The 27,796-nt window shown below is 41.5% G+C and overlaps 1 protein-coding gene across 1 annotated transcript in view; it reads left to right on the top strand.

Annotated features, from left to right (window-relative positions):
* DOCK5 (dedicator of cytokinesis 5) overlaps positions 1-27,796 on the top strand; it is a 101,724-nt gene that overhangs the window by 26,450 nt on the left and 47,478 nt on the right. Inside the window, exons 2-16 of the mRNA XM_080370323.1 lie at positions 7,197-7,280; positions 14,166-14,206; positions 15,244-15,299; positions 16,137-16,233; positions 19,832-19,980; positions 20,819-20,954; positions 21,098-21,255; positions 21,944-22,025; positions 22,785-22,914; positions 23,629-23,701; positions 25,283-25,425; positions 26,066-26,191; positions 26,739-26,863; positions 27,253-27,351; positions 27,495-27,567. Coding sequence (XP_080226449.1) covers positions 7,197-7,280; positions 14,166-14,206; positions 15,244-15,299; positions 16,137-16,233; positions 19,832-19,980; positions 20,819-20,954; positions 21,098-21,255; positions 21,944-22,025; positions 22,785-22,914; positions 23,629-23,701; positions 25,283-25,425; positions 26,066-26,191; positions 26,739-26,863; positions 27,253-27,351; positions 27,495-27,567 — 1,572 coding nt within the window. The remainder of the gene's footprint in view (positions 1-7,196; positions 7,281-14,165; positions 14,207-15,243; positions 15,300-16,136; positions 16,234-19,831; positions 19,981-20,818; positions 20,955-21,097; positions 21,256-21,943; positions 22,026-22,784; positions 22,915-23,628; positions 23,702-25,282; positions 25,426-26,065; positions 26,192-26,738; positions 26,864-27,252; positions 27,352-27,494; positions 27,568-27,796) is intronic.

Here is a 27,796-nt window from a genome sequence, read left to right as displayed (position 1 = left end):
CGGATGCCTAAGGTATTTGGAGAGACTTGTTTTCTGGTGGTTTTCCTGCTGTAGGTTTTCTTTGCCATTGGTTTCCATGGCCTAGTTGTGAGAAGGAGGCAGAGGGGCAGAAACTTTAAAGCTCTTCTGTCTGGGCAAAATGTGGAGCTACTGTGAAATGTGCACTTCGTGACAGAAAGAGAGATTGCAAGATTTTTCCAAGAGTCTATCTGCTCATATACAGCAACGTCAGGGTTAGTACACCATAATGCTATAACAAACGCACTGTACCCTCACTCTGCTAGCCACTGACAGGTACGTAAGTCCAGAAAAGTCACTGGTCATCGAGAAAATTTATTCTAGAGTCTCTTTAATATAACAGAGCGTTTCTGTGTGGTTCAGATCACAGAAGCAGCTACAGTTTGGCTGCTTCTACCCCAGCACACTTACAGAGAGACAAAACAGCTTATGCTGTGATGATGTTATTACTGGTATCCAAATCAGTGAATGCTGAGGATGTGTATCTCTGTCCTGTATTGCAGTATAGATGCACTCTGAGAACAGGATTTCCTTTATTTTCATATGGCTCCTGTGGTATAAACACTTTGCAATAAATATTTGAGGGGAAGATGACTAATGGGAATTCTGCAGACATGAAAAGATGGAGATTATTACTTTTTCCTTTATAATCAGTACATCTCTTGCTTCAACAGTTCTGAATCATCTCAGTTCGCCTGATCTGAATCTGCTAAGAAGCTCTAATTAAAATACATGGGCTAATTTGTCATTGGGTCTGCCACTTGCTCCAGAGCATTGTTGTGGAACTGACTGTGGTTTTAGTCCATAGAGCTTAAAGCCGTAAGAGACCATTAGATCATCTAGTTGGAGCACTTGTGTAACGCTTGTGAAGCCTTTTATATTCCCCATGGGCTGAGGTTGTTATGTTGCTTTTTCGAAAGCAATCCAGGCTTGAAGAGATTAAACCATTGATCCTACAATCTGATCCAGTGATGGAGTGTGAGACGAATATCCAGAAGTTGATGATGGCATGACTGCAAGAGAAAACCTTCCCCAGTACCAGATTTGGAAATTAGTTTGACTTAGGCTGTTTGTGCAGGACAGACTCTGCAAAACCTTAGATTATTTGCCTATCCCACCTCCAGGATAATATTATGTTATTAAGTGGAAGTAAAAAAAAAAAAATAATCTTAACAGACTTCTGATCAACCGTGCATCTGGCAGACACAGTTCCTTGTCCTCAGTGAGCAGGTTTTTTCAATAACCAAACGTATTTGGGTTTGGTTATTGGAATAGGCTTAGGTTGGAACTGCAAGTGCTGGAAGTGCGTTGAGGACAGTGGATCTTCCTGCTTTTCTCACAGTTTTCAAAAGAAATGAATGAATATAGAAGCTGACAGTTATAAAACCCAAATTAGGAAGGCCGTGACATCTCCTCCTGCACAGGCAGACGGTATAATTTCTCATTTGATTCAATGCCCATTTTTAAGGTAACCCAGTTTAAAAATTTTAAAGATAAGTAAAAGTCCTTCCAGGTGTATTCCCCTGTGTGAGGGCAGCCTGAAACAGTAAGTACACAAGATGTTAAAGGTCCACCTCTGGCTCATCAGATGTTTGACTCTGAAGTCTAATGATGGGTATTAATTAAAGCATTTCCATCTGTGTAATCCTGTTATTCTGGATTATTTGCATTCAAGATGGTAAGCAGTGACTTGGAACTTCGTAGAATTGAGACTGAATGTCAGCATCAACCAATTCAGGAGTAGTTTTTTTTTTTTTTTTTATAACAGTCAGTTAACGTGCATGTTTCACAGTGCTGAACCATGACTGACTTCTTTTCTTTTTTTGAAGTAGTCTGACATATAAATCTTAATTATGCTATTCTCGATTTTTCAGACACAAATTCCTGGGAAGTTACAAGAACATTTTTGCTCCAACATCAAAAAGCCTTTGTTCCTATTAAGAATTAATTCCTTGGGCAGTTCCTTGTTTTTTAAATAAAGCCACTGTTTTTTTGGTTATATCTTGGCAACAGATAGCATACCAGGCTTCTCCAAATGGGGCTGTCCGGCATAAATGCCTTTTCTTAATACAGGGTTGTTGCAGCATAAAAGCACATACTTCTGTTTCCGTACAATAGTTTTTGACTCTTCAGTTGAAAGATGTAATGAGATGAAGTCTGGTTATTGCAACAGCCCTGAATGTGATTCTTTGTTCAGAGGCAGCAAGGCACAGCCCCTCTCCTATCAGATAGTGGTGAGGGCAGGCTTTGGAGAAGTGGGACATGGTATTTGGAAGCAGTTATCGTGTCTTTGTAATGGGTGGAGGGGGGGGTATTTTGAGCCAAGTTAGAGATAATGGATCTTGCAGTGGCTGCGTTTTTCAGGCCAATAATCCACATTTCAAATGCATTTAAACAAGTTATCGAGGGAAGGATTCCATTTCATTCTGCTTTGAATTACGCGTGAAATAGTATGTGACAGTTTCTGCCTCATTCGCTTCAGTTCCAGGTGTTTTAGCTTCACTTCGCTTTTAGGAGAGTCTTGAAAATGAATTAGTCTTGTAGTTAAGATAGGTCTAGGAATTAATACTTGGTTTTCATCTTCCAGTGCGCTGCAGAAGAACAGTATGACATTCAGTTTTCCTGTCCTCGTTTTCTTTGCGTACGAAAAAGAACAGCTGGTACCTTTCTAACCTGCGTCGGTTGGTGATCCTGTGTGACAGACGCTGTGTTAGTGCAGATCACTTGTCCAGGTGTGTGCGGGCTCTCTAAAGCCAGCTACATCTGTGGCAGTGGATCTGACTGCACCCTCACTTTTCCTTCCAAGTTAATGTTGGTGGAAGGCGCTGAAGAAATAAACGTGACGCCGCTTTCATGGAAACACGTGCCAAATCTCCCACTGATGACACTAAAAGCTGGATCAAGCTCAATGAGTTGCTGACAGACCTCTTGCAAATTAAGGCTCTTGGACAAAGTGAACCTTTGTGGCTTTTCAAAATGTGTTTTAGGATTTGTTTTTTGGTTTTTGTTGGTTGGGTTTTTTTGTTTTTTTTTTTTTGTAATATAACTGTGCTGCTTCTCATTTTCTGCCCCATGCATGATGTTGAGGCTTCTTACTATTTTGAGTGCCACTGTCTGGTGTTTTGCAGATCAGGAATGTGTGCTGCGATTAATCTTGTGTCTTCATACAACTGGAGGGAGTGACATAGCTAAACCTTCTCAGCCCATTGTAATACTGCTGTGTGCCAGCCCATGTCAAACTCTGCGCCTTCTCGGAAACATCCAGCTCACCATTAGTTATCACCCAACGCCCTGGCTACCCTGGAAAGCCCCGGCTATCTTGGGTTTCCTTTGCCGTGTGCGGAGTCCTTGTTTCTGGTGATGACTCTCGCGTGATGCTTCCAAACGGAGCAGTGTATCCCCCGACATCCAGCGTGCATGCCCCATTGTGGAATGCCTTTACGAGTTCCCTCTCGATCCGTTCTGAGGAATCACCGTCTGCCCTGAAGCATGAAAATTGCTTCTCCTTATCTTCACCTGCATTACTCTGGCTGCTGTCATCGGTCATAAAGTTATCTGTTGCCCTTTTCAAACCAGCCCCAATGTTGACTCCTCTGACCTTCCCTCCTAATGAATTCCACAGGCTGGATGCTCTGTTGAAAAGAAACATTTCTGGAACTTCCCACCAATCAGACTAGGGAACTGTAAATTAAATAATATGATATATTGCCTCTAGTTATACTCAAAGAATATGATCATTAAAACAAACCCAGTATCTCCTCCTTATGGATCATGCTTTCTACCTCTGCCTCTGTGTTAAGATTAAATTTGCTGTAGGCTTCAGTGCTGCTTTTCATTCGGGATGATAAAAGGAACAGGATCACCGTTCTAAAGTAAATTTCAAAGGGCAAAATCTCAACTGAAGTTCAACTTGAAGTGAAAAGACTTAAGTTCAGATATCCCTGCAAATTTGGGGACAAAAGTCTGGGTTTTTTCTTCTCCCTTTCTTGCTGCTCTGTCAGGATTTTCTGTGAAGGATTTTTATTTTTTCATGCCGTGACCATGTTTGTTATGTGCAGCTTCCTCTTTCTTTTAAGTCTGAAAGAGGTCAGATTAGATACACACAATGAAAAAGAGGCGAGGCGGTTCAAAGAACTGCAGATGGACTTTTTCGGACAGGACTGACTTCAAGCAGCAGGAAGCATCAGTTGCAACCAGTGAAACTCCCAGGGAAAATATGCCAGCAATTTGTCTTTTATAACCCTGTGCGTAACCATTGGGTAGGAGATTTTATATACAGTGACCCTCTGTTCTTGCTTGATTCAGTCTAGCAAAGCAAAATGCTACAAATCTCGCCTTATTTTGACATGCAGTGGCGAAACATGTGCCTTTGGCTTGTAAATGCTATGCATAGGGATCCGAAACCTCTGTGGTAAAGCAGGGAAAGAGAAGGGAAGGGAACTACAATGTTTAGTTCTCTGTCTTGTGGCTGTTGTGATCTTTGGTGAGGGGAACTGCAGTGTTTAGTTCTCCCTCTTCTTGTGGCTGTTGTGCTCTTTGGTTTTGAATTAACTGTCTGTGTTCTCAAAAGAAAGGCTTGTCTGATGCCCGCCCACCTTTCTGTTAGACACTGGGTGCTGCTCAGACTGCTTTTGTCTGAAGCTAAAGCAGCAATTTGTGGAAAAATACAGACTGGTATTTCTGTGATGTCTGTTTGTCCCAAAGAAACCCAAGGCATCTAGAAATGGTATGTAGGAATCCCTATACGTATAACAAGCACATGTGCATTTCTAAACAGCAGCCACTTCTCATGGTGAGGACAGCCATAAACCAGGAATCCCAAACAGCATTTTAGGACAGAAAGTAAAGCAGTCCAGCTGTAACCACAGGAGGAAAGTTGAGTAGACAGAATGTAGTCGGCCAAGTTAGAAATTGGCTAAGATGCTCTGCTTTAAATCTTCTAAGCCTGTTGACAGTGCTAGAGGATTATTATGTCCGTCGACTGCTGGATGCCTAGGCTTCACCTGAGGAATGACACCTCCTGTGTAGTGCAGCATCCCTGCAGCACATCATGGTCCAAGGGTTCAGCAGTGACTCCAAAGGAAGCCTGGATTGTTCTGTCCATCCACACCTTGGGGCGACTCGGAGGTGTCCCATCCAAGTAATGGATTGCAACATCCCTGCTTAACGTTAGTCATTTGGCAGATTTATGGCAGCAGAAGGCACGGCTGCAGGGAGTTTACTTTCCTTTGGGTTGGGCGCTGCACTTGTATGCCGACCTCTGCAAACCCTTGCAGAATTATTTTCTGTATCGGGCAGAACGGTTTCTTTTTAACTGAATCAAATACAATATTAACCAGTTCTGGCAATTTATGATCTCAGCACCTGTCAATACAAGGTAGTTCTTAACGGATTACTCTGGTCTATGCCTGCGTATGTTCATGTTTGTCTTTGGCCATAAACATTATCCATATTTTTCTGCAGGAATATTGATGGGATTTTTACTTTTGAGCCTATTCTGGGGCCTGTAAGTTGTCTAAACTGCACATCCAGATCACCAGCCAGTTTTTATTATCTCGGCTTACAACAACACTGTTGTGGGAAGGGAGACGAAACTGGATGTCGAAGCAGCTAGAACCTTAGGAGCAAAACCCTAGTAACATTCCTGTAACCCTTGAGAAAACAACATAATAGATTCAGTGCTTACTCCGTGAGTAGCTCCGCGGGCCCTGAAGTTGCAGCAGGCATGAATTAGGGCCGCTGTGAACAAACGCCACCCTTGCAGCATAAGAAAATAAGTATCTGTTTGTGATCAGGGTCTGTTTCAGATACTGCAGGGAATTCACATTGCTTACTGCTGTTGGATTATTTATAGGACGATATTTTAAAGAAAGCTCGTATATGTGAGATAATTTCCGGTGTGGTAAGCCACAGTCATTTGTTTATGCTGGAACCTTGCCAGGAGGCAATATACCTCGTCTTGATGGCAATGATAGGCATTTGATGCGAATTTCCTGACATAAGAGCTCGGATGTTTTATTTATTTATTTATTTATTTTCGGAGAGAGTTCTTAAAATACAAATCTTCTGAAGTCTGAGGAATTTTCCCAAAGCCCCCTGAAAATGCTTGCATGATTTATTTGCCTTCTTAAAAATAAACATCGTGCTTATTTCACTAATACATTTGCTTGGGGAACAGATTTGGATATGTAAATACAACACTTATGTCTGTGAGAAGATTGCATTGCAGCGTTTAAGATGTGATCTGTACTTAAACCAGTGTTTTAAATACATAAAACTAAAATAAGGTTGTTTTGGTAGAGGAGCGGTCTGTTCTGGCTTAGCCAATCAATTCACTGAACCATAGCAAAGCATTTTCCTCGCTGCTTTTATGTGTTTTTACTTACACTGGTCTGAAAGCAAATTCAAATCAAACTTTGTCATCTTGACAAGCCTCCAGCAGCTCTGAGGGGGGCTCTTCTGCTTTGCCCAGTGAAACTGTGCCCCTCAAGAAGGTTCCAGAGAAGAGCCGGTTTAGAAGCGTGGGCTTCTGGACTTAATCCTATTCCCACTGGAAATCCAATAAGCATTCAGATTAGTTTTTGTCTTTGGTAGGGATTAGATTTGCAGGGAATCTCAAGTTTTCATGCTAAGACTGGTTCTTGCCTGGGAAGAGCCTTCAGTAGCCACAGGCTGTGGCACTTAGTATAGAATAGCGGCATTTTTTCTTAGGGCATCCGATTTCTGTTGTTTTGCCAGTGCTTGTGAGTGCTGCATTGCAGTTTGTCCTGTGAAACGCTAATAAAAATGACAATTACCTAATTGATCCATAACCTCTTGCCTGAGGTAATAGTGACCTTTGCTGGGCAGGTTGACAGTAAAGTGGGAAGATGCAGCTTCTTCATATAGTGTCACAGATACCTGTATTTGTGAAGGTAAAAGACAAACTTTGTTGGCAGTTAAGAATACTGTTTCTTATCCTTACAAGAACTGATGATAGAATCGGGAAATAGATAGGCTACAGACTTTTCTGGTATATTATATTATATACACACTATAGCTTATAACTTTATAGTGCTTTTTTGAAATCGTATTCTGCCTTTGACAGGTGCCATGATACCAGGTTTCAAAATCTGATTGCCTCACAGCTTTCCTGATTTTGTTTTTCACCTCTCTCTTCCCCCTCTTCCCCTTTTTAGCAATCTACAATTACGATGCTGTCCAAGATGTGGAGCTCTCCTTGCAAGTTGGTGATACTGTTCACATTTTGGAGATGTATGAAGGTAGGTTGCAGATCTCTTTAAAGTACTTTGCAGTGATTTTTAAAGCAAGTATAACAAATCGAGAAACTTTTTTTTTAATAATACAAATTTCAGGTCTAGATTTTCAACTTCTGCTGTGCCCAAAAGTGCAAAGCTTGCTATGTGGTGTTTGCTAGATGCACTTTACTTTTAAAATGGTATTAAAAATGGATAAAATACAGAAGTGACGATCATGTCTGTGCTGTTCCTGGCAGAGGCTTGTCAAGGTAAGATTCCATTACTATCTCAAGGCAACACTGCAAGAGAAAGATACACTGACTTCTGGCTGTTCGTTCCTGTTTTCACAGCACACCTGTTTACCTTGGCTCCCCCTTATGCCAGGCCAAGCGCTTGTATAGTCATGTGATGGACTAATCCAGCTGGAAAATAATAATACTAATAATTAAAAACAGAAGTAGCTTTTAACCTGAATTAGTTCTTTGATCTGAGACAACGGAGGCAGCGGATGAAAGAAAAAGAGAAGGCAGGTCTAATTGTTGCAAAAATAATATTTTAAGCTCTAATGTCACGAACTGGCGTTAAATGTTTTAAAAAGCCTCCGCTTATGGAGCTTCCATGCCCTTTTTAGGCTGTTGCTCCCAGTACTTTACTGGGAAGTTTTTCATGATACATACCTCAATATAAAACACCTTGCAGAAAGGAAAATAAAATTCCAGTTTTAAACAAGATTAAAATTACATGCGATCTACTTATTAAACTGGACTGTTTAATGAAGACTTCAATATTAGGAATGGAACACAGCCATTTAATTATTTTAAAGAATGTACTAGTCACTGCTTCATTTGGAAGGCTCTCCAAAATTTAAATGCTCTTTCCAAAATACAAATTCAATCATTTTCACAGGCAGCATCAGTTTGAAAAAGACTTAGCGTACAAAAACTCTTTAGTATCTCTGCTGGGAACAGCAAGCTGCTTGTTTAGCAATTTGTTCTTAGCCAATTGTTCTCTTTCCACTTCTCTTTGACCTTGACACTGGAAACAGCCAGCCAGTTCCTACATGTCAAAGCAGATTATGTTGCTGATGTGTGTTTTTACACTGATGTGTGTGATAGCAGTGAGTGTGTTTGGCGGGGGGGGGGGAGAGAGAAGGAGAAAGGGGGGAAAAATTCATGTGTAATGGTCCTAACTTACAAACTGGTTTTGCAAAAAGACACAAGAAGGAGGGAGGGTCAGGGATGAAAATTGCCTTTATGAAGAGGATGCGTCTTGTACTTCTCAAAATGTTGGGATATTTCTTTCTCTTATGTTTCGTTGTTTTGTTGTTTTTTTTTAAGAGTAACGTTGTTGTTTAGTCCTGCTACTTGGTCTGTAATCAGCTGTTTAACAGAGAGGCAGTCAAGAATAGAAAATGAATACCCAAATGGCATCCCTTCTTTTACCCAAAATGTCCCAGTTTGGAACTTCAGCCTGAGAGGACTGGTTGTAAATTGTTTGGGAAAGTGAACGGGTTTTGATTGTTTTCGTGTGCTGAGCCCTCTGTGTGACATCCTAATTTGTGACCTAGGAATTACTGCAGTACAACTTGATACTTTTCCTGGGAAGACCAGCCAAAAATTTAGGCCATGCATCTGTGACTCTAAAGGAAAAGATGCAGATTGCCTCTGAGATGGTAACTCTGCTGTGGGTCTGGTCTTATTTCCCATAAATTCATCTTAAAAACACCAAATTCTGATACTCTGCCTGCCTGGGAGGAAATTCTCATGTCTTTTTGTATCTATTTTTCTTCCTTTTGGGACATCGCCTTTCAGCTTTGTTTCTGGATATCTGTGGGTTGTGTTTTTGAGAATTAGTGTTTTCACAAGAAGCTTTTTCTGCTTCTTCTCATGCTAATGATGTATACTTACAAATACAACTCCAGTCTGATAAAAGTGGGGTTTTATTCCACTAATCACTGTTCTTATCTGAATACACAAGTCTCAATTTAGAAAAAGGTTCTATTTAACCAGGGTGTTGCCTTTGCAAGAAGAAAGGCTCAGAGATGCCTTGTGAAGTCCTTTTCTTCACAGTGTAAGTTACCCCTTCAGCTCCCGGCTGAGGGTGTTCCTTAGGCTATCGGTAACATTCTTTAGGGAGTTAAGGGGTAGTTTTTCAGGATTGTCCAGGGGCTGTCGTGTAATGGTAATAGCCACTTGGAAAATCTTGCTCCTTGCTATTGTTCGCGGCCTTGGGATGCACAGGAGCATCTTTTGTGAGTTAGCCGAAGGTTAGACAGTTCACTTCCCGCTCTGCCAGCCATCTAGAACATGCCTCTTTTTTTTTCCTCCTGGTTGAAGTCAGCCGTGTTCAGTGAAGGCTCTCTGTGTATCAAACAGCCTTCACTTGAAAGCTCTTTGTATTCTGCATCTGGGGTTTTGGCTGGCTCCGCTCTGTCTGTAAGAATTGAAGTGCACAGTTTGTTCCTTGACAGAGAGGCAGCAAGGCTGAAGCTTGTGCTGGGTTTTGGTGTTAACATTGGATGTTATCTGACTCTCAGCTGGCTGAAGAGCTTGGAGACGTAACACTGATATATCTAAGCTGCTGCAGGACGTTTCTGAGAAGCAAAGAGCAATAAAGTGAATTAAAGTACAAGCCAGAAGGTGTAGATGCATTTTGAGAATGCCAAGTTCTAAGGTTAACGTGGCTTTGCCACAGACCGTAGCGTCTCTCACACTCTTAGGTGGAGTGCCTGTAGTCATGAGAGAAAGAGAGAAAGCACCTTTAAATTGCAAAATCCTTGCTCATCTATGCTAGTGCATGCTAGCAGGAGTTAGAGACCTGCTGCAAAGGCTGGAAGTCCTTGGAAGGTTGGCCAAATTTAGGGTGAGGATCTGGCGTAGCACTTAGGTCAGTAAAGCTTTCTTTTCCCCTGCTTTAAACAGGTGCTTTGCCTAATGTTTTATAAGTCCCAGTTAACAACTACACAGTTAGGCTTGGATTGTGAGTGCACAAAAGCAGAGAAGAGAGTGGTAACGTGGTAGATTGATTGTTCATATTGTGGGGCTGCACCTTGCCTTTTGTTGAGGTTTCGTCAAAGGATGATCTTCCCTGCGAATGGTAGCTTCAACTATGAAAGTTCACAACCTTGAAGGGAAGGTCACCAGAGCTGAAAGCACAGACTGAGCAGTTCAAACTGAAGGTTTCAAATATTTCTAGTACAAGCTATAACGCGCTGATGTCTGTTGCAGCTCAGATCCCTGTAGGGACAAACTGAGAGCAGCTGTTTGCTGTTAGATGGAGTAAGTCCATAGCCTAGAGTATGAAGCATTTCCTTCTGTCCAGGAAAGTGAGGATTATGGCACACCGTATCTTTGTCAGCCTGCCCTTAGGTGCGGCTGTAGGTGGGGTTTGCAGTGTATCTACTACATTTGCATTTCCCCTGTTTTACTGTGAGGCTGATTTCAAATAATTTTTGCAATGTCTTAGTTGGGCTTCAAGCATGCTTTGAAACACCATGGTGTGTGTGTTATACATGAAGATCTGGAGGATACCAGTTTTCTTAGACTTACCTTCCCTTTAAAATAAACACACATATATCCTCTGCCAAGCTGTAGCTTTGTTAGTTAAGTGTCTTGGTCATGATACACTCTTGTAAACCACAAAAGCACGATGGGTTTGGTTTTTTTTTTCCTTCTTTCTCTGGTTACAGAAGGGCATGAGGTCTTTGTAAAAAAAAAAATAAAAAAAATTACTTTCTCTGCTCAATAGTAAGATAAGCAGTGCGTACTTATCCTGTTGTTTGCCAAATATTGTCAAGACTGGGCATAAGCTGCAGGATCCAAGAAAAGAAGGAAACTTGCTGCATCCAGTACTTTGAAGGCTGCTTCAGTGCAGGATTTACTTACTCTCTGGGAATCTGTCCTTGAGTAGTGAGCTGGGGAGGATAAATTTCTGTTTAGGGGAATCTTTTCTAATCTGCAGTATATATTGTTATTATTTCATGCAAACTGTGGGAAAGAGCCGAATTGTGGATAGAAGGAATGTGTGCCCTCATACTGTGGTCCCAGTCAGTTTCTTCTGATTAAAATAAGTTTGCATTGAATTTGTTCCTAGTTTCAGTCTCGTCGCTTTTCTTTGAGTACTGTAGGTAAGTGAAGCAATCCCTTGGTTTATTTCCGTACAGTGATGTATGTTGTGGTACTGAGAGACAGTATGCTAACAGTGGAAGAGGGACAGACCTTGTGGTTAGGCACGTGTCCTGGGATTGCATCACTCTGTATAGCTTTTCATCAGCGAAACTATTTGAATTTGAGTAATTTTTCTTAGATTTTCTGATCTTTCACATACTGCATCAAACCCGTTTAATCAAAGGCAAAATTGAGGACCTGCGTTCCATTAAAAAACAAGCAACCAAAATAACCAAAATCCAAACTTCATGACATTCTGCAAGATTCAGTCTGCTATCCTCATGTTCTTGATCAGATGTCAGTTTGAAAGAGTGTTGTAGGAGCTGAAATTTGCCATGTCATCTTCAACCGAAAAGCCTTTCTCTGTTTATCACATCTCTCCTTGGGGCAAATACTCCAGAGAAACACTGAAGCAATGTGTCATTCCTCTGAAGCTTTAGGCAAATTTGGGGTTTTTCTTGAAGAAGAAATAAAGTAATCAATTGACCACTACCAGAAGCTTCGGTTCCTTTTAAAATGATGGATAAGAATATTGAAAATTGGAGCAGAATTCTGGAAAAAAAAAAAAAAAAAAATTGCATATGCTTGCTGAAATAGTTTTGCATAATGCTTTTATGCAATGATTGCAACATATTTTGCAGGAATGTGGTTAATGCCGAGAAGCCATTTTAAATATGAAGAAGCTGGGGTATAGAAGTGCTGAGAGACTGGGAAAATATTCTTGTTAAATTCCATTAACTTTGATCACACCGTAAATAACTTGACCATTCAATTAATTACAGCATAAGATAAAAATAGAACCTAAATCTTCTCATCTCTAATCCAGTACCTTATCCATCAGTCCATGATCAATGTATAATCTTATCTCCTTCCTGTGGAAGGAATGGAGTTTCTTCTTTCCACCTTACTACTGGAATATTGGGGTTTATGTGGTCAAGCCGATTCACCTTCTCATTGCTAGAGAAAGGGGACAAAAAATTAAAAAAGACTGAACACAACACACCTCCCCCCCGCCCAAACCCCCCCAAAACCCAAAACCAACAACAAAAAAAACCCCACCCCAACCCTAAGCGCTGATTTATGGTTTAGGGGTCTCAGGTCCATGGCTCTCCACAGAACCTTCTTTGCCGACTATATAAATATAGGGAGGAAAAAAGGAGAAGAAAACAAACCCTCAATCCACTGAAATGCCACCCTCCCCTCATCTCTTTGCCTGATTATTCCCTTAAATCCCTTTCCCTTCTTGCTGCTGCTCCCCCTGCCAGGCAGCTGAACATAATCGTCTTGAATCAGCGCTGTTGTCTGTCTCGACAGCCCTGACCAGACCGTAACCTGTGCCCGTCGTGTTTGCTAAGAGGAGCGGTCAGCGTTCTTGCTTTCAGTGCAAGTAGAACCTTAGGAGTCGTCAAACCCCATCATTCTAGGAGCATGGTTGAGGTCACAGAGGGTCCTGACATTCGGAACGATGGTTTTAGTTGCTTAGAGTCGGTGAGAAGGTGCAAAGTTTGCATCCTATCCTGGAAGAGTGCAAGGGACGTTGTCTCTGCACATCTGCGTTTAAACCAGAGCAGATTCTTCTAAAATGTTTAGCTTTTTCAGTACCGTAACTTCAGGAGGACTGAAGGTGATGGGAACTGTTGCTTATGGCAAGGAACAAGGCACCCAGTGGAAAGAGTGCCTGATCATGCACAGCTGTGACAAATGTCGAAGGTGAGGGTGGGGGAGAAAAAAATCCCCTTTGTCTCACACAGTTTGGAGGTGGTGGAAGAAGAATGGGAGGGACTTGCCCACAGCTACGCTTCTCTCCGGTCTGCTCATGAAGCAGGGCTCACTTGAGAATGTAAGAAATGCAGCAATTTTTTCATATGCTTGCTTTTCAGTGGCCATGAAATCAAAATATTGGTCAAACCCCAGGTGCTGAAGGAGAGAGAAGAAACATACATATGAAAGTGACATATGCTTCTGAGTCTTGAGCATCACAGAATCTACTTTGTCTCTTAGACTTTACTAGATCTTCTCAAGATAATATTGAGAAACAGTATCTGTACTGGGGCAAGCAGTTCAGGGTTGTTTTTTTTTTTCTTTTTTTTTTTTTTTTTTCTTTCCTCTAATAAAACATTCTCTTTCATCTTTCCTTTGAAGGAAGGCTTTAGCCTGTGTCACCAAAGAAGTTAACCCGTACAACATGGAACTGAAGCATGATCTATAAGATGATTTGGGTGAAAATGCATAGAATAGAAAAGAAGATTTTAAGGGAGTAGTCTGGAATTGGACTTGGGACACTTGAATGTATTTCTCTTTGCCAGATACATGGCGTATGACCTTGGGCTGGTAGTTCTGCGTGCGTGTTGGTGTCTCTCTGCCTCAGCTGTCAAACGATCATAGCAGTAGTTCTGTGCAGGATATGTAAGTTGTCAGCTTTATGGAACAAGGACTGTCAGCTTTCAAAATGTACAGCATGGAGTAGCCGGCTTTTCCGTTGAGCCCTGTGAGTACAACCGGAGTGGATACACAGGGTGGAAGCGAGGGTGTTGGTCCGTGGTAGGAAAGGGACACCTTTCTGCCCCGGTCTCAAGAGCCAAGCCTCCTACAAACAGAGCAGACATGTCTTTACAACAGTAGATCTCAAATGAGCAAGATCAATGGATTTATGTTGTAGAAACATAGTGAGAACGATAATGTGTGTTTAATTGCCGTAGACAGGAAAAAAACCTAAATATAAATATCTGTTTCTCTTTGATAGGCTGGTACCGAGGATACACACTCCGAAATAAATCTAAGAAGGTATGACCTCACTTTTCAGCAACTCTGACTTTTATTTCACACCTTGCCAGACTCCATCCAGGGCTGTAATCTGCTGTGCTTCTGCTGTATTTCTTGTCTTAATGTTGCTCAGGTCTCCCAATTGCCGTGTCCTTTTCCTTAGGGATAGAAATAAATGCCCTTGAGCTAAATGTTTCAGGACCATTAACTGGGTAGAAATGTTTAAGAACCATTAGCTGGGTACTCCTCCATCATAAACATGCGCAGTGTAGTTTGAACCGTCCATGTCTATGTTCCATACCTGCATACACTATATTTCTTCATTTGTTATGGTCTTGGACCTGTTACACATCCAGCATTAGTTATATGTAATGGTAAGATCAGAGTTTTGATTTGACTTGGAAAATATCCCAGAAATTTTGCATGCGTGGAGCCCAGCCAAATTTCTTGAGGTTTGTGAAACCAGTCTGAAAAGCGCAGGGAAATCTCGTTTCCCATAGGAATCCTGGCACCTCTCATGTGGTAACGTCTTTCGCAGTTTCCATTTATCAGGCGTAAAGGGGAATGAAAAGAAAATTAAAAAAAAAGATTGCAGCACTCCTAGGTGGTTTCTCTTAAATAAAGGAAACTTAGGACTAATGAATTTCTACAAACACTGTCATCTGTTGTGAGCTTTTCTAGAGAACCACAGGTCCGGGGGAACTTGACAAATGACTCCAAGAATGTTTTGTAGCAAGGGCAGATGAGTATGACTGAAAGTTTGCAAGAGTTTATAACATTTCGTAGAGGAAGAGGAGTGTCATTACAGCAAAACAAGGAACTGACCTCTCTGAGGTGCTAATACAGTGCTCCAGCATGCAGCCTGGCGCTCCTTACTCTGATACTGGGAGTGGTGGACTGAACAGATTTCTGTTATAGGTAAACAGTAAACATCGGTCACAGTTACTGCTCTGCTGGTCATGCTCTTACCCCTTTCCTCTGTTTTCCGTTGAATGCATTTTTGTCATGTCATATCCTACGGTGCGATTTATTTATTTTGTTTCTGTATTTATTTTTAGGGCATTTTCCCAGAAACATATATCCATTTAAAAGAGGCAATCGTGAAGGACCGAGGGTAGGTCTGCGCTTCTTGAGATGTTCTTTTGGTAGCCAAAGCAATGGAATGCTGTTTCCAGCATGGAAGCAAGCAAACAACAACAAAAAAACAGTTTAAGTAGCGGCAGTTGTAATGAATGCTACTGGTCTGTGCGTGCGGCAGGGCATACCTATACTGGACTTCTAGAGCTGTGCAATTTCTTTTTTTCAGAGTATTGTACATACCAAACCGGTTGTAGGCATAGGTGCAGGAGAATACTATTAGGAAAAATAAGAAAGCTCTGCTAGACAAGTTAGTAGTGAGGCAGGTCAGTCAAGCTACATTTAGCTCCTCTGGGGACTCCTGCAAGTCATAACAAACTGCTGCTCGCAGCCAAGTAGCCAGCAGGAGCGTGGATTCCTTCCTGTCTTGGAAAACATTTAAGGAAATGACTCCTCATTTGATTCTTAGAGCTGATTCTGTGGTCATTATAGTGAGAAGAAAACAGCAGTTGCAAAGGAAGAGACTTTAGAAAATACTTTTTTTTTATATATAACTGTGGCCAAGTTACCACTGCAAGTTGTGTTTCTTCCAAATTTAATTTCTGTCTGTTCAGCATGTTTCTGGAAGGGAGCTGTTGAGAACAACATGACAGCAAGAAACTTGAAACGTGTTTGCATTAAAAATGGATAATGAATGTGCATGTATGTCTTGGAGAACCAACTGAACAACTTGAGAGTCTTGGCATTGTGTGTGAGTGAATTGTGTGAATATCAAGCCCTCTGACATTTCCATTTACATATTTATCAGAAAAGGATGTTTTACTAATAAGTTTTAGTATCTTTTTTTCTATTTTCTCTTTTTTTTTGTGTCTAGACAACATGAAACAGTGATTCCAAGTGAATTGCCCCTTGGACAAGAACTCACTTCTACCCTGAGGGAGTGGGCAGTTATCTGGCACAAGTTATATGTGGTAAGTTTTCTTCAGTGGTTGGTACTTTATTACATGACCTCAGATGAGGTAGGATTGGGCTTTTTGCAGGACACTTTAAGACTTTGAATACAATTGTAAAAGTATCGTTATTGTAAAGTTGGTCTTAAGAGAGGCTAAAGATGTTCTGCCGTCCCCCGAGCAGGATGTGTGACCACAGGCAGAACTGTGGTTTAGTCCACGCTACAGCGTTTGCTGGGCTTGAATGACCGCGTGATGACACAGCACTGACGAAGCGCAAATCACACTCAGCATCATGTCAGCTGCTTGGGGCTGTGCGTGTGAGTCACTAGTTCACTAGTGAATGAAGGGTTCCTCTTTGCCTGTCGTGCGGCTGTGTTGTATGAGGGCCAGATTTGTGCAAGGAACCAGAGTGGTGTTTTAACAGAACCTGTAGCAAGGGCGAACGCTGTTTTTCCAGAAGTGCTGTAGGTACTTAATGGTTGATCCTCCCCACAGAGTGCCTACAGCTCAAATAAGCGAGGCGGGCACAGGGTGGCGAGAGAATTAGGGCCATGTATGGTGGGGGACGATCTGACGTGAGCTATTTAGTTCTTGCTAGGGTAGGGGGGAGACTGCTACATCTGTTAGTAGCCTGACCGTGTGACAGTCACCCCAGAAAAGTCAGAAGCCAAGGTAATGTGGATTTGGTGGTTTTGCTGAGGTGGGTGCAACTGAAAGAAATACAACTGGAGTTCACAACCAATTGCCTTTGTTTGAAGGTGATTATTAAGGTGCATTAAAGTGAGTCAAACTTGATTTTTCTTCGGTTAGTAGGGAGTTCAGCCTGCATAGTGTGTGCTCTGAGACTTTAATTAAGGTGACAGAATAGTTTTAAATCAGCTCTAACCGTTCAGTTTTCCCAGAGCAAACTTTCATATTGAAAATTTCACCAGGCCACAAGTACGTTTTGTTTGCGCGCCACAAAACCACAAGAATTTGTTCCACCCTCTTAATTTAATGAGAAGCTGTATATGACGGTATTACTGTGTGAAAAGAGTTTTGTTCCTGGCTTTTTTTTTTTTTTTTTTTTTTTTAGAATAACTTTGGGATCCTAGCCTCAGAATCTATTTTCTTTAAGAGCAGAAATCTTTCATGTTCTTATGCTTAACCAATAAAGTCTTAAAATAGTCGTGGAAAATGTTGTGGTTTGAAATGGATTTGAGTTTATTTTATTTTCCCCTGCAGTATGTATAAAAAGAAGAAGAAAAAAAAAAAAGAAAGCTAAAGGAGGAAGGACGTATTAGAGGAGAGAAAGGGAACATGGGGCATTTCTTTCTTTGGCAGCATTTCACTTCTTTAATTTCTGTGTTTTTCAGCAAGCATTTCACCAATGGGTATATCTCCACTGCAAAATAAATATCAAAATGGGTGAGAGTTTTTAACGTCATTTAGTTAATAGGAGTTAGCTAGTGTAAAGAGCTATAGAGATTTTAGCTAACTGTCAAATTGGGATCTGCTTTGTATTTCCCTGAAAGCAAACCCAAGTTGTCTTCTCATTCTGATTATTTTTACACAAATCAAGAATGCACTTTTTCCCGTTGTTTACAAAATATGTCTCTGATGTCTTCCCTATAGGAACTAAAAGACTCATCTAGCCTCCATCAGCCCCTTTGCATTTCCCTAAATCAAAAGGAAGATGGCTGTTTATAACTCCATTCAGATTTATGTTCTCGGGGACAAATTACAAGTAGTTTTTATCATTCATACTCTTTGCAGAGACCAGAATGGGGAAATAATTGGAACGAGTGTCTCTTTCTGCTGTGTGGGAGCAGCTGGGGTTCGTAGTTAAACGTTAACAGGTTTGATACGGAGAAGTGACACTAGTCAGCTGCTGCCTGAATGTACCAGCAGCACGCCACTGGCCGGTTCCCGCAAGCTGTTGGGTGAGACGTAGTCAAAAACCTCTTGACAGTCATTTTGGGAGCTACATAATCATAAACGTTGTCCCAGTAGATTAAAGCTTAATGTCCTTTAATGTGTGGCACTTCCCTCTGAAAACGAGCTGCACTTGGCACTCAGTGCAAGTCAGAGTCATCCCAGTAACTGGCTCATGATGTGGTGGTAAAGAGAGGTTGAGGCCTGGGTTCCCTTTTGAATGGGATAAACAGTTTAGCTGATAATTTTTAAAGAGTTAATTACTTATCTAAGGATGTATTGCTACAAATATGGTAGGTTACCACATAACTATCCTTGTTTTAATTAAAGCATCAGCCTTTGAGCCTGGAACTATAGGAAAGGTGTATGGGTATGTTAGGGTGGAACCAGTAAATAGCATGGGAAATATTTTCATTAATTAAAGATGGTAACAGTAGAAATGGCAGGAGGCAGCTCTTTACAAAGCAGGTTTTGATATCCTGTTCAGTCAGTGCTGTGTAATTACAGATGCTACATTTGTAGCAAAAGATCAACATGGTGTGGCTGCAGCAAACATGAGCAGGTAGCTGGGGAGGTTGGGGAGAGTGCCTGGGAATCCAATTATGTGACCTTTTAATTGCATTTTTGGACCACCTCTGGCATGGTAGGTTCTGAGCAGCTACTGCTGGGCTAGTGCTTAAAAGCCTGGGATGGGTCAAGACTGCGTTGCATGGAGTTCTGTACAAATGTAAACACAAACGAGTGCGTGGAAGAGCATATAATCTTTAGCTTTATTTGCTGATAGGCACCAGCTGGAGAGATTGTTGTGTTTCCACAGAGCTACTTTGATTTCCGTGGAACTCCTGTCTGGAGATCACACATGGACATGGCAATCCATGTGTGTTACCAGGGGGTAGAATATGAACCTTGAAATATAATGTGCATGCTGGCAGGGAAGCAGTGTACCCCAGCTCCCGCTGCATTTTGTTTCTATTCCTTCTTTTAACGTAACGGATGTTGAACGTGTGACGGGACGGGATAAGAGAGCAGGCAGCCGTGAGACCGGGTCGGTGCATTCAATGTGCTCAGTGTGCTGGCTTTGCAACCTAGTTGCTAACACGGTAAGCAGCGGTGAGGACAGGGATTCCAATTAATTATGTTCGTGTTGTTGGTGTTGTATTCTGGTGACGAGGCCTGTTTGACACATAACAACGAAGCTGAAGAGTTCTTTGGGCTGTTGAAAGCTGTAGGAGGAACAGACGTAAGAAAACGCCTCGGCGGGCCTCAGTGCTGGTCATCTGTCATTATTATTTTTGTTAAGTTGCCATTAAGTTGCCGTTCCTGTCTCAATCTTCTAGAACACAGTTGCGGTCATTTAACATCATCTCTCTGTCTTGTATAGAAAAAGCATCCATCATAGCTGTTTTGAAGTGGTGGAAAACACCAGAAATCTATTTTTTGTCTGTGATGTTTCTCTGAAATAATGCCCTAAGGAAAAGGTGAAGAGCTTGCATCTTGAGACACTTAAACCTTGGCAGTACAAAGTACTGGAGAATTTGTTCCACGGGTCTAATCTTGCAGAGTCATGTAGTGCCAGTTATTCAGATATTTTTAGTTAAATGCAACTTGTGTGATAGATACAATTGAGTACATCTCAGAAGGCTTACCGAGCTCACTGTTTCCAGGCTATCACTAGGTTCAAATTGTCCCTTTTTTCCTGTAGGATAACAAGACAACACAGTTTCGGCATGTCCAACAAATGACTTACAGCTTGATAGAGTGGCGGTCACAGATCCTGTCTGGGACCCTTCCCAAAGACGAGCTAGCCGAGCTCAAGAAGAAAGTCACTGCTAAGATTGACTATGGCAACAGGTAAGCTCCAAACTATGTCTTGAGGTCCAGGGAGAATCCTAAATCCCAGTAAAGGCTCTGGATGGCTATGGGTGCAAAATGGTGTAAATGGCCGTGCAAAAGGGGAAGACTGAATCAGGCTTACATTTTTCCTTGGAAAAGGGATAATTACAGCTTCCAGTCCACATCACAATGTGACTAGCCTGGCAGGTGGGCATGTAGCAGTTGGTTCTTCATATGCCAGCAATCTCTTTGACTTGGCAGGAAATCTTACCTGTCTTAATTCTGCATAAATGCTGACACATGATGGCATTTCCCATGGAGCACGATTTGTGCCTGGCTAGCTGGAGCCAGGATTTGGATGCCGGTGACGAAAATAAACTGCTTGATCAGCGACTGAGTAATACAATTCTATGGGCCACCAAAGCTCCACCTTTCATTGGTTTATACAGAACAGGGATAGTCTCCAGAACTCATTTATCTGCCTGTCAGACTTTATTCAGGTCAGGTAAGTCAATTAAGAAGAAAGCTTAAGGCAAAGAATAATAATCAGCCGTAATCTGTGAGCTTGATAGATATACATACCATTTTGTAAAAAACAACCTTTAAGCAAGAACAAAGGAGATGTCATCTTAGAATTAAGTTACCTGACTAATTGTTTTTCCTTTCAGCAGGAAAACTGGGTGGATAGTATTTCAGGGCAGGAAAACCAGCAATGTGATTATTACAAAAAGTGGAGTTGGTGTGCATTGGCTGCCTTGTGCAGTCCACAGTTTGATCTGTGTTTGTGCTCCTTTGGTCACTTTGCCTCTTACGTATTGTGTCGTTTCTTTTCTCTTCTGACTTGCATGCTGTTCAGGATCCTAGGTTTGGACCTGGTTGTACGAGATGACAATGGGAATATCTTGGACCCAGATGAAACCAGTACAATCTCTCTCTTCAAGTCCCATGAAACTGCATCCAAAAGGATTGATGAAAGGATCCAGGAAGAGAAGGTACCTCTTGTTGGCTTTGTCCTCTTCAAGTAGCTAGTACCCACTGTGTTTTTACATTCCTCTTAAGGATATTTTGCTGCTTTGGCAGGAGAACTAAGTTCTTCTGCGTTTGTTTTTAATGGAAGTACTTTCCTTTTTTGCAGTCCCTGCAACAGAATTTGGACCTCCGAGGGCAGCCAGTATTCAACACAACACATACATATAGCCTGTATGTAAACTTCAAGAATTTTGTCTGCAATATTGGAGAAGATGCAGAACTGTTAATGAGCCTCTATGATCCTGATCTCTCCAAATTCATCAGGTAGAGGGGTTTTTGTAGGTACATAAGCAACTTGGTCATCACGGTGGTCATTCTTCAGAAGCCAATAGAAGTTAGAAAGGAAGATGGAGCAGATCAGTTTTTCAGTGCTGTTGGTTGCTATCTCAGTGGTGATTCGGAAGGGGGCCACTGAATTTCAGATGAGATAGGAAGTCAAGGTTCTGAGACCATGTACTCACCTTCTTAAAGGTGAAGAATTTCTGTGATGTTAGTCAAAATCCCAGATTGTCTTTTTATGTTTTTAATTTTCCCTACTGTTGTCACTAGACTTGATGCATTTGATTAATTGCTTCCTGTTAAAAAATGTGTATGCATGACGTTTGCTGTCAAGTCAGTGCAAGTTCACATCTAAGAGTTGGACGTCTTGTACCAGGAGGGGAAGATATGAAGAACTTTATCAAGGAAGTATGTATGTGTCAGGCACACTCTGTCTCCATCGTCGAAGTTATCAGGTGTGGACATCAGTTATACAGGGAAGTAACTGAGAGTACTCATTCACATCATGCCTGCCTTCTGCCTTTACTGAAATGAGTCACTTTAGAATCACTTTGGGATAGAAAATTTTGGCAGAATTCTTCAAATATTCCTAAAAGATCAAAATGCCTTTGAGCTGTTGCCAGGTAATGGGAATGTCAGGCATTGGTATGTTTGTTTATTTATTTATTTGCAGTGAAAATTACCTGGTTCGTTGGGGCAGTAATGGGATGCCTAAAGAAATTGAGAAACTAAATAACCTCCAAGCAGTGTTTACCGTAAGTTACTGTATTTACATCCTGGAAATTTCGTCCCCATGCTGCAGACCTCTGAGTTCTGGGTTCTCTCCCGTCTCCCCATGCAGCAGGGAGAGGTCACACGTGGCCTTTTGAAGTGTTTTTGTGGACACTTAAGATAATGTAGGCAGCCTCAGAGGAGTGCTGCTGAAAAGGTTGGGGCTTTTTGTATGTCACTCCAAAGCAGCAGTAAAGGTGTATTATTTTGCAGTAGTACTGTCAGTGAGTGTTGCTCACTTGTGCATTTCTGAAAATCCTATTAAGCGCTTCTCTGTTGGAGCCTAACTGTACTGAAAATCTGGGCTGGAGATAATTCTTGTTTGGTTTTCAGTTCGTTGCTTTGCCGATCCTTTTCTGTGTTGGAGTTTATTTGCAACAAGATGTTAATGGAAAATTTGCAAATGAATGAAATAATTTTCGACAAGTAGCAAAGGTGGTGCAAACTGCCAAGTCATCAGGATGTAGTACTTTGGCAATTAACATCATTTACTCTTCTTCCAGTATTGTTGCTGGGGGTGTGTTATCAAAGAGTAATGGGATATTTAGAAATTGATGGTGTTTTTGTAGTTTTGTTGGGTTTGGGTTTTTTTTGTCCCCTGGGGCTCAAAGGGAACAGGTTTTACTTTTTTTTTTGAGAACTATAGATTTCATTTTATACATGTGTACAATTTAACTGTCTCTGTTGTCTTCTTTTCTATTTATAAAGCAGATTGATATAACTTTATTTTAAATAATTTGTAGGATTTAAGCAGTTCTGACTTGATCAGACCAAGAATCAGCTTGGTATGTCAGATTGTGAGAGTGGGGCATATGGAGCTGAAAGATGGGAAGAAACATACCTGTGGACTCCGGAGGCCCTTTGGTGTGGCAGGTATGACAAATTTAAGGCAGAAAATGGCACAGCCTGGTGGCTGGGACAGTGGAGTAGGAATTGGGAAATACAAGCTGTGTGTCAGCAAAACCTACTAACCTCTTAGCATCAGCATCTCTGGCTTCAAAATGGAGATGTTGATGCTGAGCTGTATATAGTGCCCTTCGAGGCCTTTTAGTGCAAGTTGTATATGAAGATGAAATACTGGTACAGTTCACTTACTGTTTTGTCCCCCCCTAAAAAGATAACGTGCTGCCATCAGTGCAGTAGACTTTTCAGATCTTAATCAAAGAGGGATTTGCTTCTTGGAGCTAATGGGATAAAGCTGGAGTTTTTAAACAAGCCTTGGTGAATGAGACATGCCATTCCTGTTCAGTTTCTGTGATCCCTTATTAAAGAGACTTGCTTGAAATTTGTGGTGGAAAACAATTTCAAAATACATCAGCCTTGGAACTCTGAGTGTAATTTCTTTGCCTTGAAATGCCTGAGTCTCACCTGGGCTTTATCAGTGAGTATATTTGCATTCACCACCATAGGCTGACTTTCACACATCAGTGAAAAGGTGCTTTTTAAAAAGTTGAGTGGTGCTCACTGTTGCTGTCATGAGTGGCATTGGCCCAAAATAAGCAATTGTTTCCATTCTGGTAGGGGAGAGCTCTCTCTGTATTCTTTAGCAGCTTGGCAAAACCGTGTGATGAACTTGTGTCATTGCAGTGATGGACATAACTGATATCATACATGGAAAGGTGGACGATGAGGAAAAGCAACATTTTATTCCATTTCAGCAGTAAGTACTGGACCTCAGAGTGCTGGACCTCATCACATATCTGGCTTATTTAAAGCAGTTGTCCTTCTCCAAAGGACAAATTTGTATGGGAGCCTGGCAATGTACCAAGGTCTCTACAAATAGATTAGCTTATGGCAGCAGTCAGCTCTTTGAAGGAAAAGATTTTTGTCAGCCCTCTGAAGCCTTTGTTCCCCTGCGTTTACATGTCTGTATGATAGGCTAAATTGCCTAGGGAATTTTGGCAATGCAGCTGAAATTGCTAGGTGCCCGTATCATCTGAGGTGAGAGAAACCAGCACAGTGCAAAATAATGTCACGGGGTCTGGGGGATGTGACTTTCAGAACTATTAGGGGCTTGAAGAGGCAAGATTGTGAGGAAGTCCTGAGCACAGCGAACACGAGTCCTTGTCGCAGTTGTGCGGTACCCTCTGTACTGTCGGCCCCTTAACTTTCCAGGCTGTCTTGTAAGGGTGAGCCAGAGGACAATGGGAAAGGGATTTCTCCTTCTTCCTAGGAAAGAAATTCAAATCCCAGTGTGTTTTGCATTTCTGTATTGGTAGTTAGACTGGTGTGTTCTGCCTGCGCTCTGGTTGCTCACTGTCTTGGCATATTACAGTAACTAAAATGAAGCTTCTCCGGGTAGATTCAGCCATGTGGTTACAGTCCTAAATATTGCGATCCATTTGGTGTAGCCGTATGTTATTACAAGGTATTTTCAGGGGAGATTGTGTGGGGGTTTGTGGTTTTGGTTGTTGGTTGGTTTTTTTTTTTCCCTGCCCTGTCAAGCTAGGTCTGTCTTCTCCGTTGCAGACTAATGTTAGTCTTTTACCTTGAATTTTTTTTTCCCCCATTTTTCTCCTGTTCTAATGAGGCTGACTTCAGATCCAAATCTGGATACCTCCTTAAGGATGGGGAGCCTGCAGAGACATCGTTTTGTGTATGCCTTGGCTCATTATTGATGGGTGTGGGTAACAGGAACAAAGTTGGGTTCAAGCTCCAAAGCTCAATAGACATGTTTGTGACTAGGGATGGGTTCATCGCTTGTGTGATCTCACAGCAGTCATTCGTTATGTTAATTAATCACTAGCTAATCTACATAGTCTCTTAGGGACAGCTCTGAGGCACGCCTGAAGACAGGGCTCAGCTCATCTGATGGATTGCAAGGCTGGGTGTGCTGGGCTGTTCCTGCGTGGTGGCCCGGAGCTGGACTTGCTCTCCCAGGTCTGCAGGGCAGGCAGCCCGTGCATGGGCAACAAGAACCAGGCAGAGCTGGCTGCGTTTGTGGTCTCCTGAAGGCTGTTACTTCATGTAGCTGTGGAGTCTTTAGGTCAGCATTAACTTTAACTTACCCTAAACCTGAGCTAGCACTATGATGTGTTTCCTAGCTTGAGAGTTTAAATGTATTTCAATTGGGTTTGTGCAGGTGAAGAGGAAAGAACCAAAAATTCCCATGCAATCCTTTTAAAAAAAAAAACAACATTTCTTTGGAGAAGTCAGCTGTTGTTGGCCAGCCTTCTTGCAGAGAACGTGTTTGTTTGATGTTAGTCTGTCTGCTTCCTGGTTTGATTGTTGTTCTTTTCAGGATTGCCATGGAAACGTACATCAGACAGCGACAGCTAATCATGTCCCCACTGATAACTTCCCATGTGATCGGAGAAAATGAGCCCCTCACTTCTGTCTTCAACAAAGTCATCGCCGCGAAGGAAGTGAATCATAAAGGGCAAGGTACAGCAGCTGGGCGAAGCTAATGTCTCAAACTTGTGTGGGGAAGGGTTCCCCTTGCTTACAAAAGAAAGTAAATGTCTTGTGAAAGTCCAGAGATCAAGGCTTGGTGGAGTTTGCTACCTTCATGAGCCAAATGCACTGTATTTGTAAAGGTTGTCACCCGAGCACACTGGGAGCTAAAGAAGAGATAAAACCAGGAGCTGTTCTTCCTTGTGTGAAAAGAGCTTCTCGAGCTGATGACTTATTTGCTAGTAATGTAACTTTTTTAAGAGAAAAGTGTGTCTATGGACATAAAATATTTTTAAGTGAACATGGCTGATTGCACATTCTAAATGGCTTTGGGTTTGAACTGCATTATTCAGGATTCTTCTGCTCTTGCGTGAGTGTCTGGCCTTTATGCACATGCATGAGCAGATCAGCCTCAGAATGTTTGTATTTTACTTCAGAGAATCTACTTCCCAGTAAGGTCTTATTCAGTGTTAGGAGGATAGAGGACCGGGCAAGTGAGAACCAGCTTGGGATATTTCAGGCATTCTTGCATGGAGATCACATGAAGAAACAGTTTTGCGTTAAGCGTGGGATTAAATTTCATAGTTTTGTACTTTTTTTTAGTAAACAAGTGTTACCTTTCTTTTCTTAGGTCTTTGGGTCTCTCTGAAACTGCTTCCTGGCGATCTAGCACAGGTTCAAAAGGATTTTTCCCACCTTGTAGATAGATCAACTGCTGTGGCTCGCAAAATGGGATTCCCTGAGATAATCCTTCCAGGTAGGTCCCGTATGCCTCTACACTTCCACGGAGTGAAAGGGCCAGTTGGAATTCTAGAATATATGCTATGAACAGGTTTTTGTAACCTGTCTGAAAACTTGTTTTCATTTTTCTTGAAATTTACAGCCAATCTTTTATTTTTTGTTAAAAAGTAAAAACTTCTAAGCATCCTTTCTTATACTGAATAATGATAGTTTGTCTGCTTTTTGGAAGAAGATTTCTGTTTAGTCAAAGAGACATTTTCGTTGTATATAGGTTTGACGCTGCTTTTTAATCCTTCAAAGTAGATTTAGCCCTATAGAGCTCATTACATTAAAAAAATAGTTACATAAAGACAGAGATTTATAAAAAGGAGAATGGTACGTTTTAAAAGATTCTGTATAATTTGAGATCTAGATGAAATGGTGTGATGTTGGGTATCATTCATTAACTGGTATTGGTAAAAGCTAAAGAAGATATGGATAACATGGTACCCGTGGATGTTAAATGTTAACCTGTAAAACTAACTGCATGAGGAAAAAAATTCATTAAGCACTATGACTTTTAGGTGATGTTCGAAATGATATCTATGTCACCCTGATACAAGGGGAGTTTGACAAAGGGAAGAAGAAGACTCCCAAGAATGTGGAAGTCACCATGTCTGTACATGATGAAGATGGAAACCTCCAAGAGGTATGATGGCCTTTGCAGGAGGTCACAGGGCTGCTGGGTTTGCTAGATGGTGGCTTCAGTCCATAGGATTTTACTCATCAACTGTGGGATAATGAACAAGAGATAATACAGGTGATTTCAGTGACCAAATTTGAACAGTTACTGATCTTAAAAAAAAAAAAATAAAAAAAATTAGTAAGAGATGTGAGCGAATCTTTAAAGATTCTGTACAACTTTCCAAGAGGTGACATGTATTGAGTTCCCTTGAGTCTGAAACATAGCTTTTGACTAACTCTGACAGTTATATGCTCTGAAAATTTCTGACCCAATATACTACTTGCTGTCATTCTAGACCTTACCTTTTCTTCCCCCCCCCCCCCCCCCCCCCGCCCTTGTCTTTTTGTCCAAAGAAAGCTATCCATCCTGGTGCCGGTTATGAAGGTGTCTCCGAATATAAGTCTGTTGTTTATTATCAAGTCAAGCAACCTTGCTGGTATGAAACTGTAAAGGTAGGAGTGTGTAATTTACAGTCTTGCTTCCTTTTGTGTAATAAATGGAACTAATTTAAAATCAGTAGCAACAGAACATCCTGTAAATTGACTAGAGATTGAGGATTCTGGTGCTGCATTTTTCATTGTGTTATCATGTGCAGGTGTCCATTGCAATAGAAGAAGTCAGTCGTTGCCATTTAAGATTCACTTTCCGTCATCGGTCATCACAGGAGTGTAAGTATCAGAAAAGAAGATCTGCAGGAGGATGGTATTCTCCCTACTTTCCTTGAGATTTTTCTGGATATCCAGCAAAGGTGTAGGGCTTGCATGTGTACTTATTTCCAGTGCTGTGGATTTTCTTGCAAGCCAAGAGGAATAATGCAAACTTTTTACAGCCCTAATAAAATAAAAGGTTTGGTGCTGGTTTTGCTCTAAGACTGAAATTGGATAGAGAGCAACGCGA

The sequence above is a fragment of the Falco punctatus genome (assembly GCF_963210335.1).
Source record: "Falco punctatus genome assembly, chromosome: 20".
Classification (NCBI taxonomy): domain Eukaryota; kingdom Metazoa; phylum Chordata; class Aves; order Falconiformes; family Falconidae; genus Falco; species Falco punctatus.
This window is presented reverse-complemented; position numbering and strand designations above follow the sequence as displayed.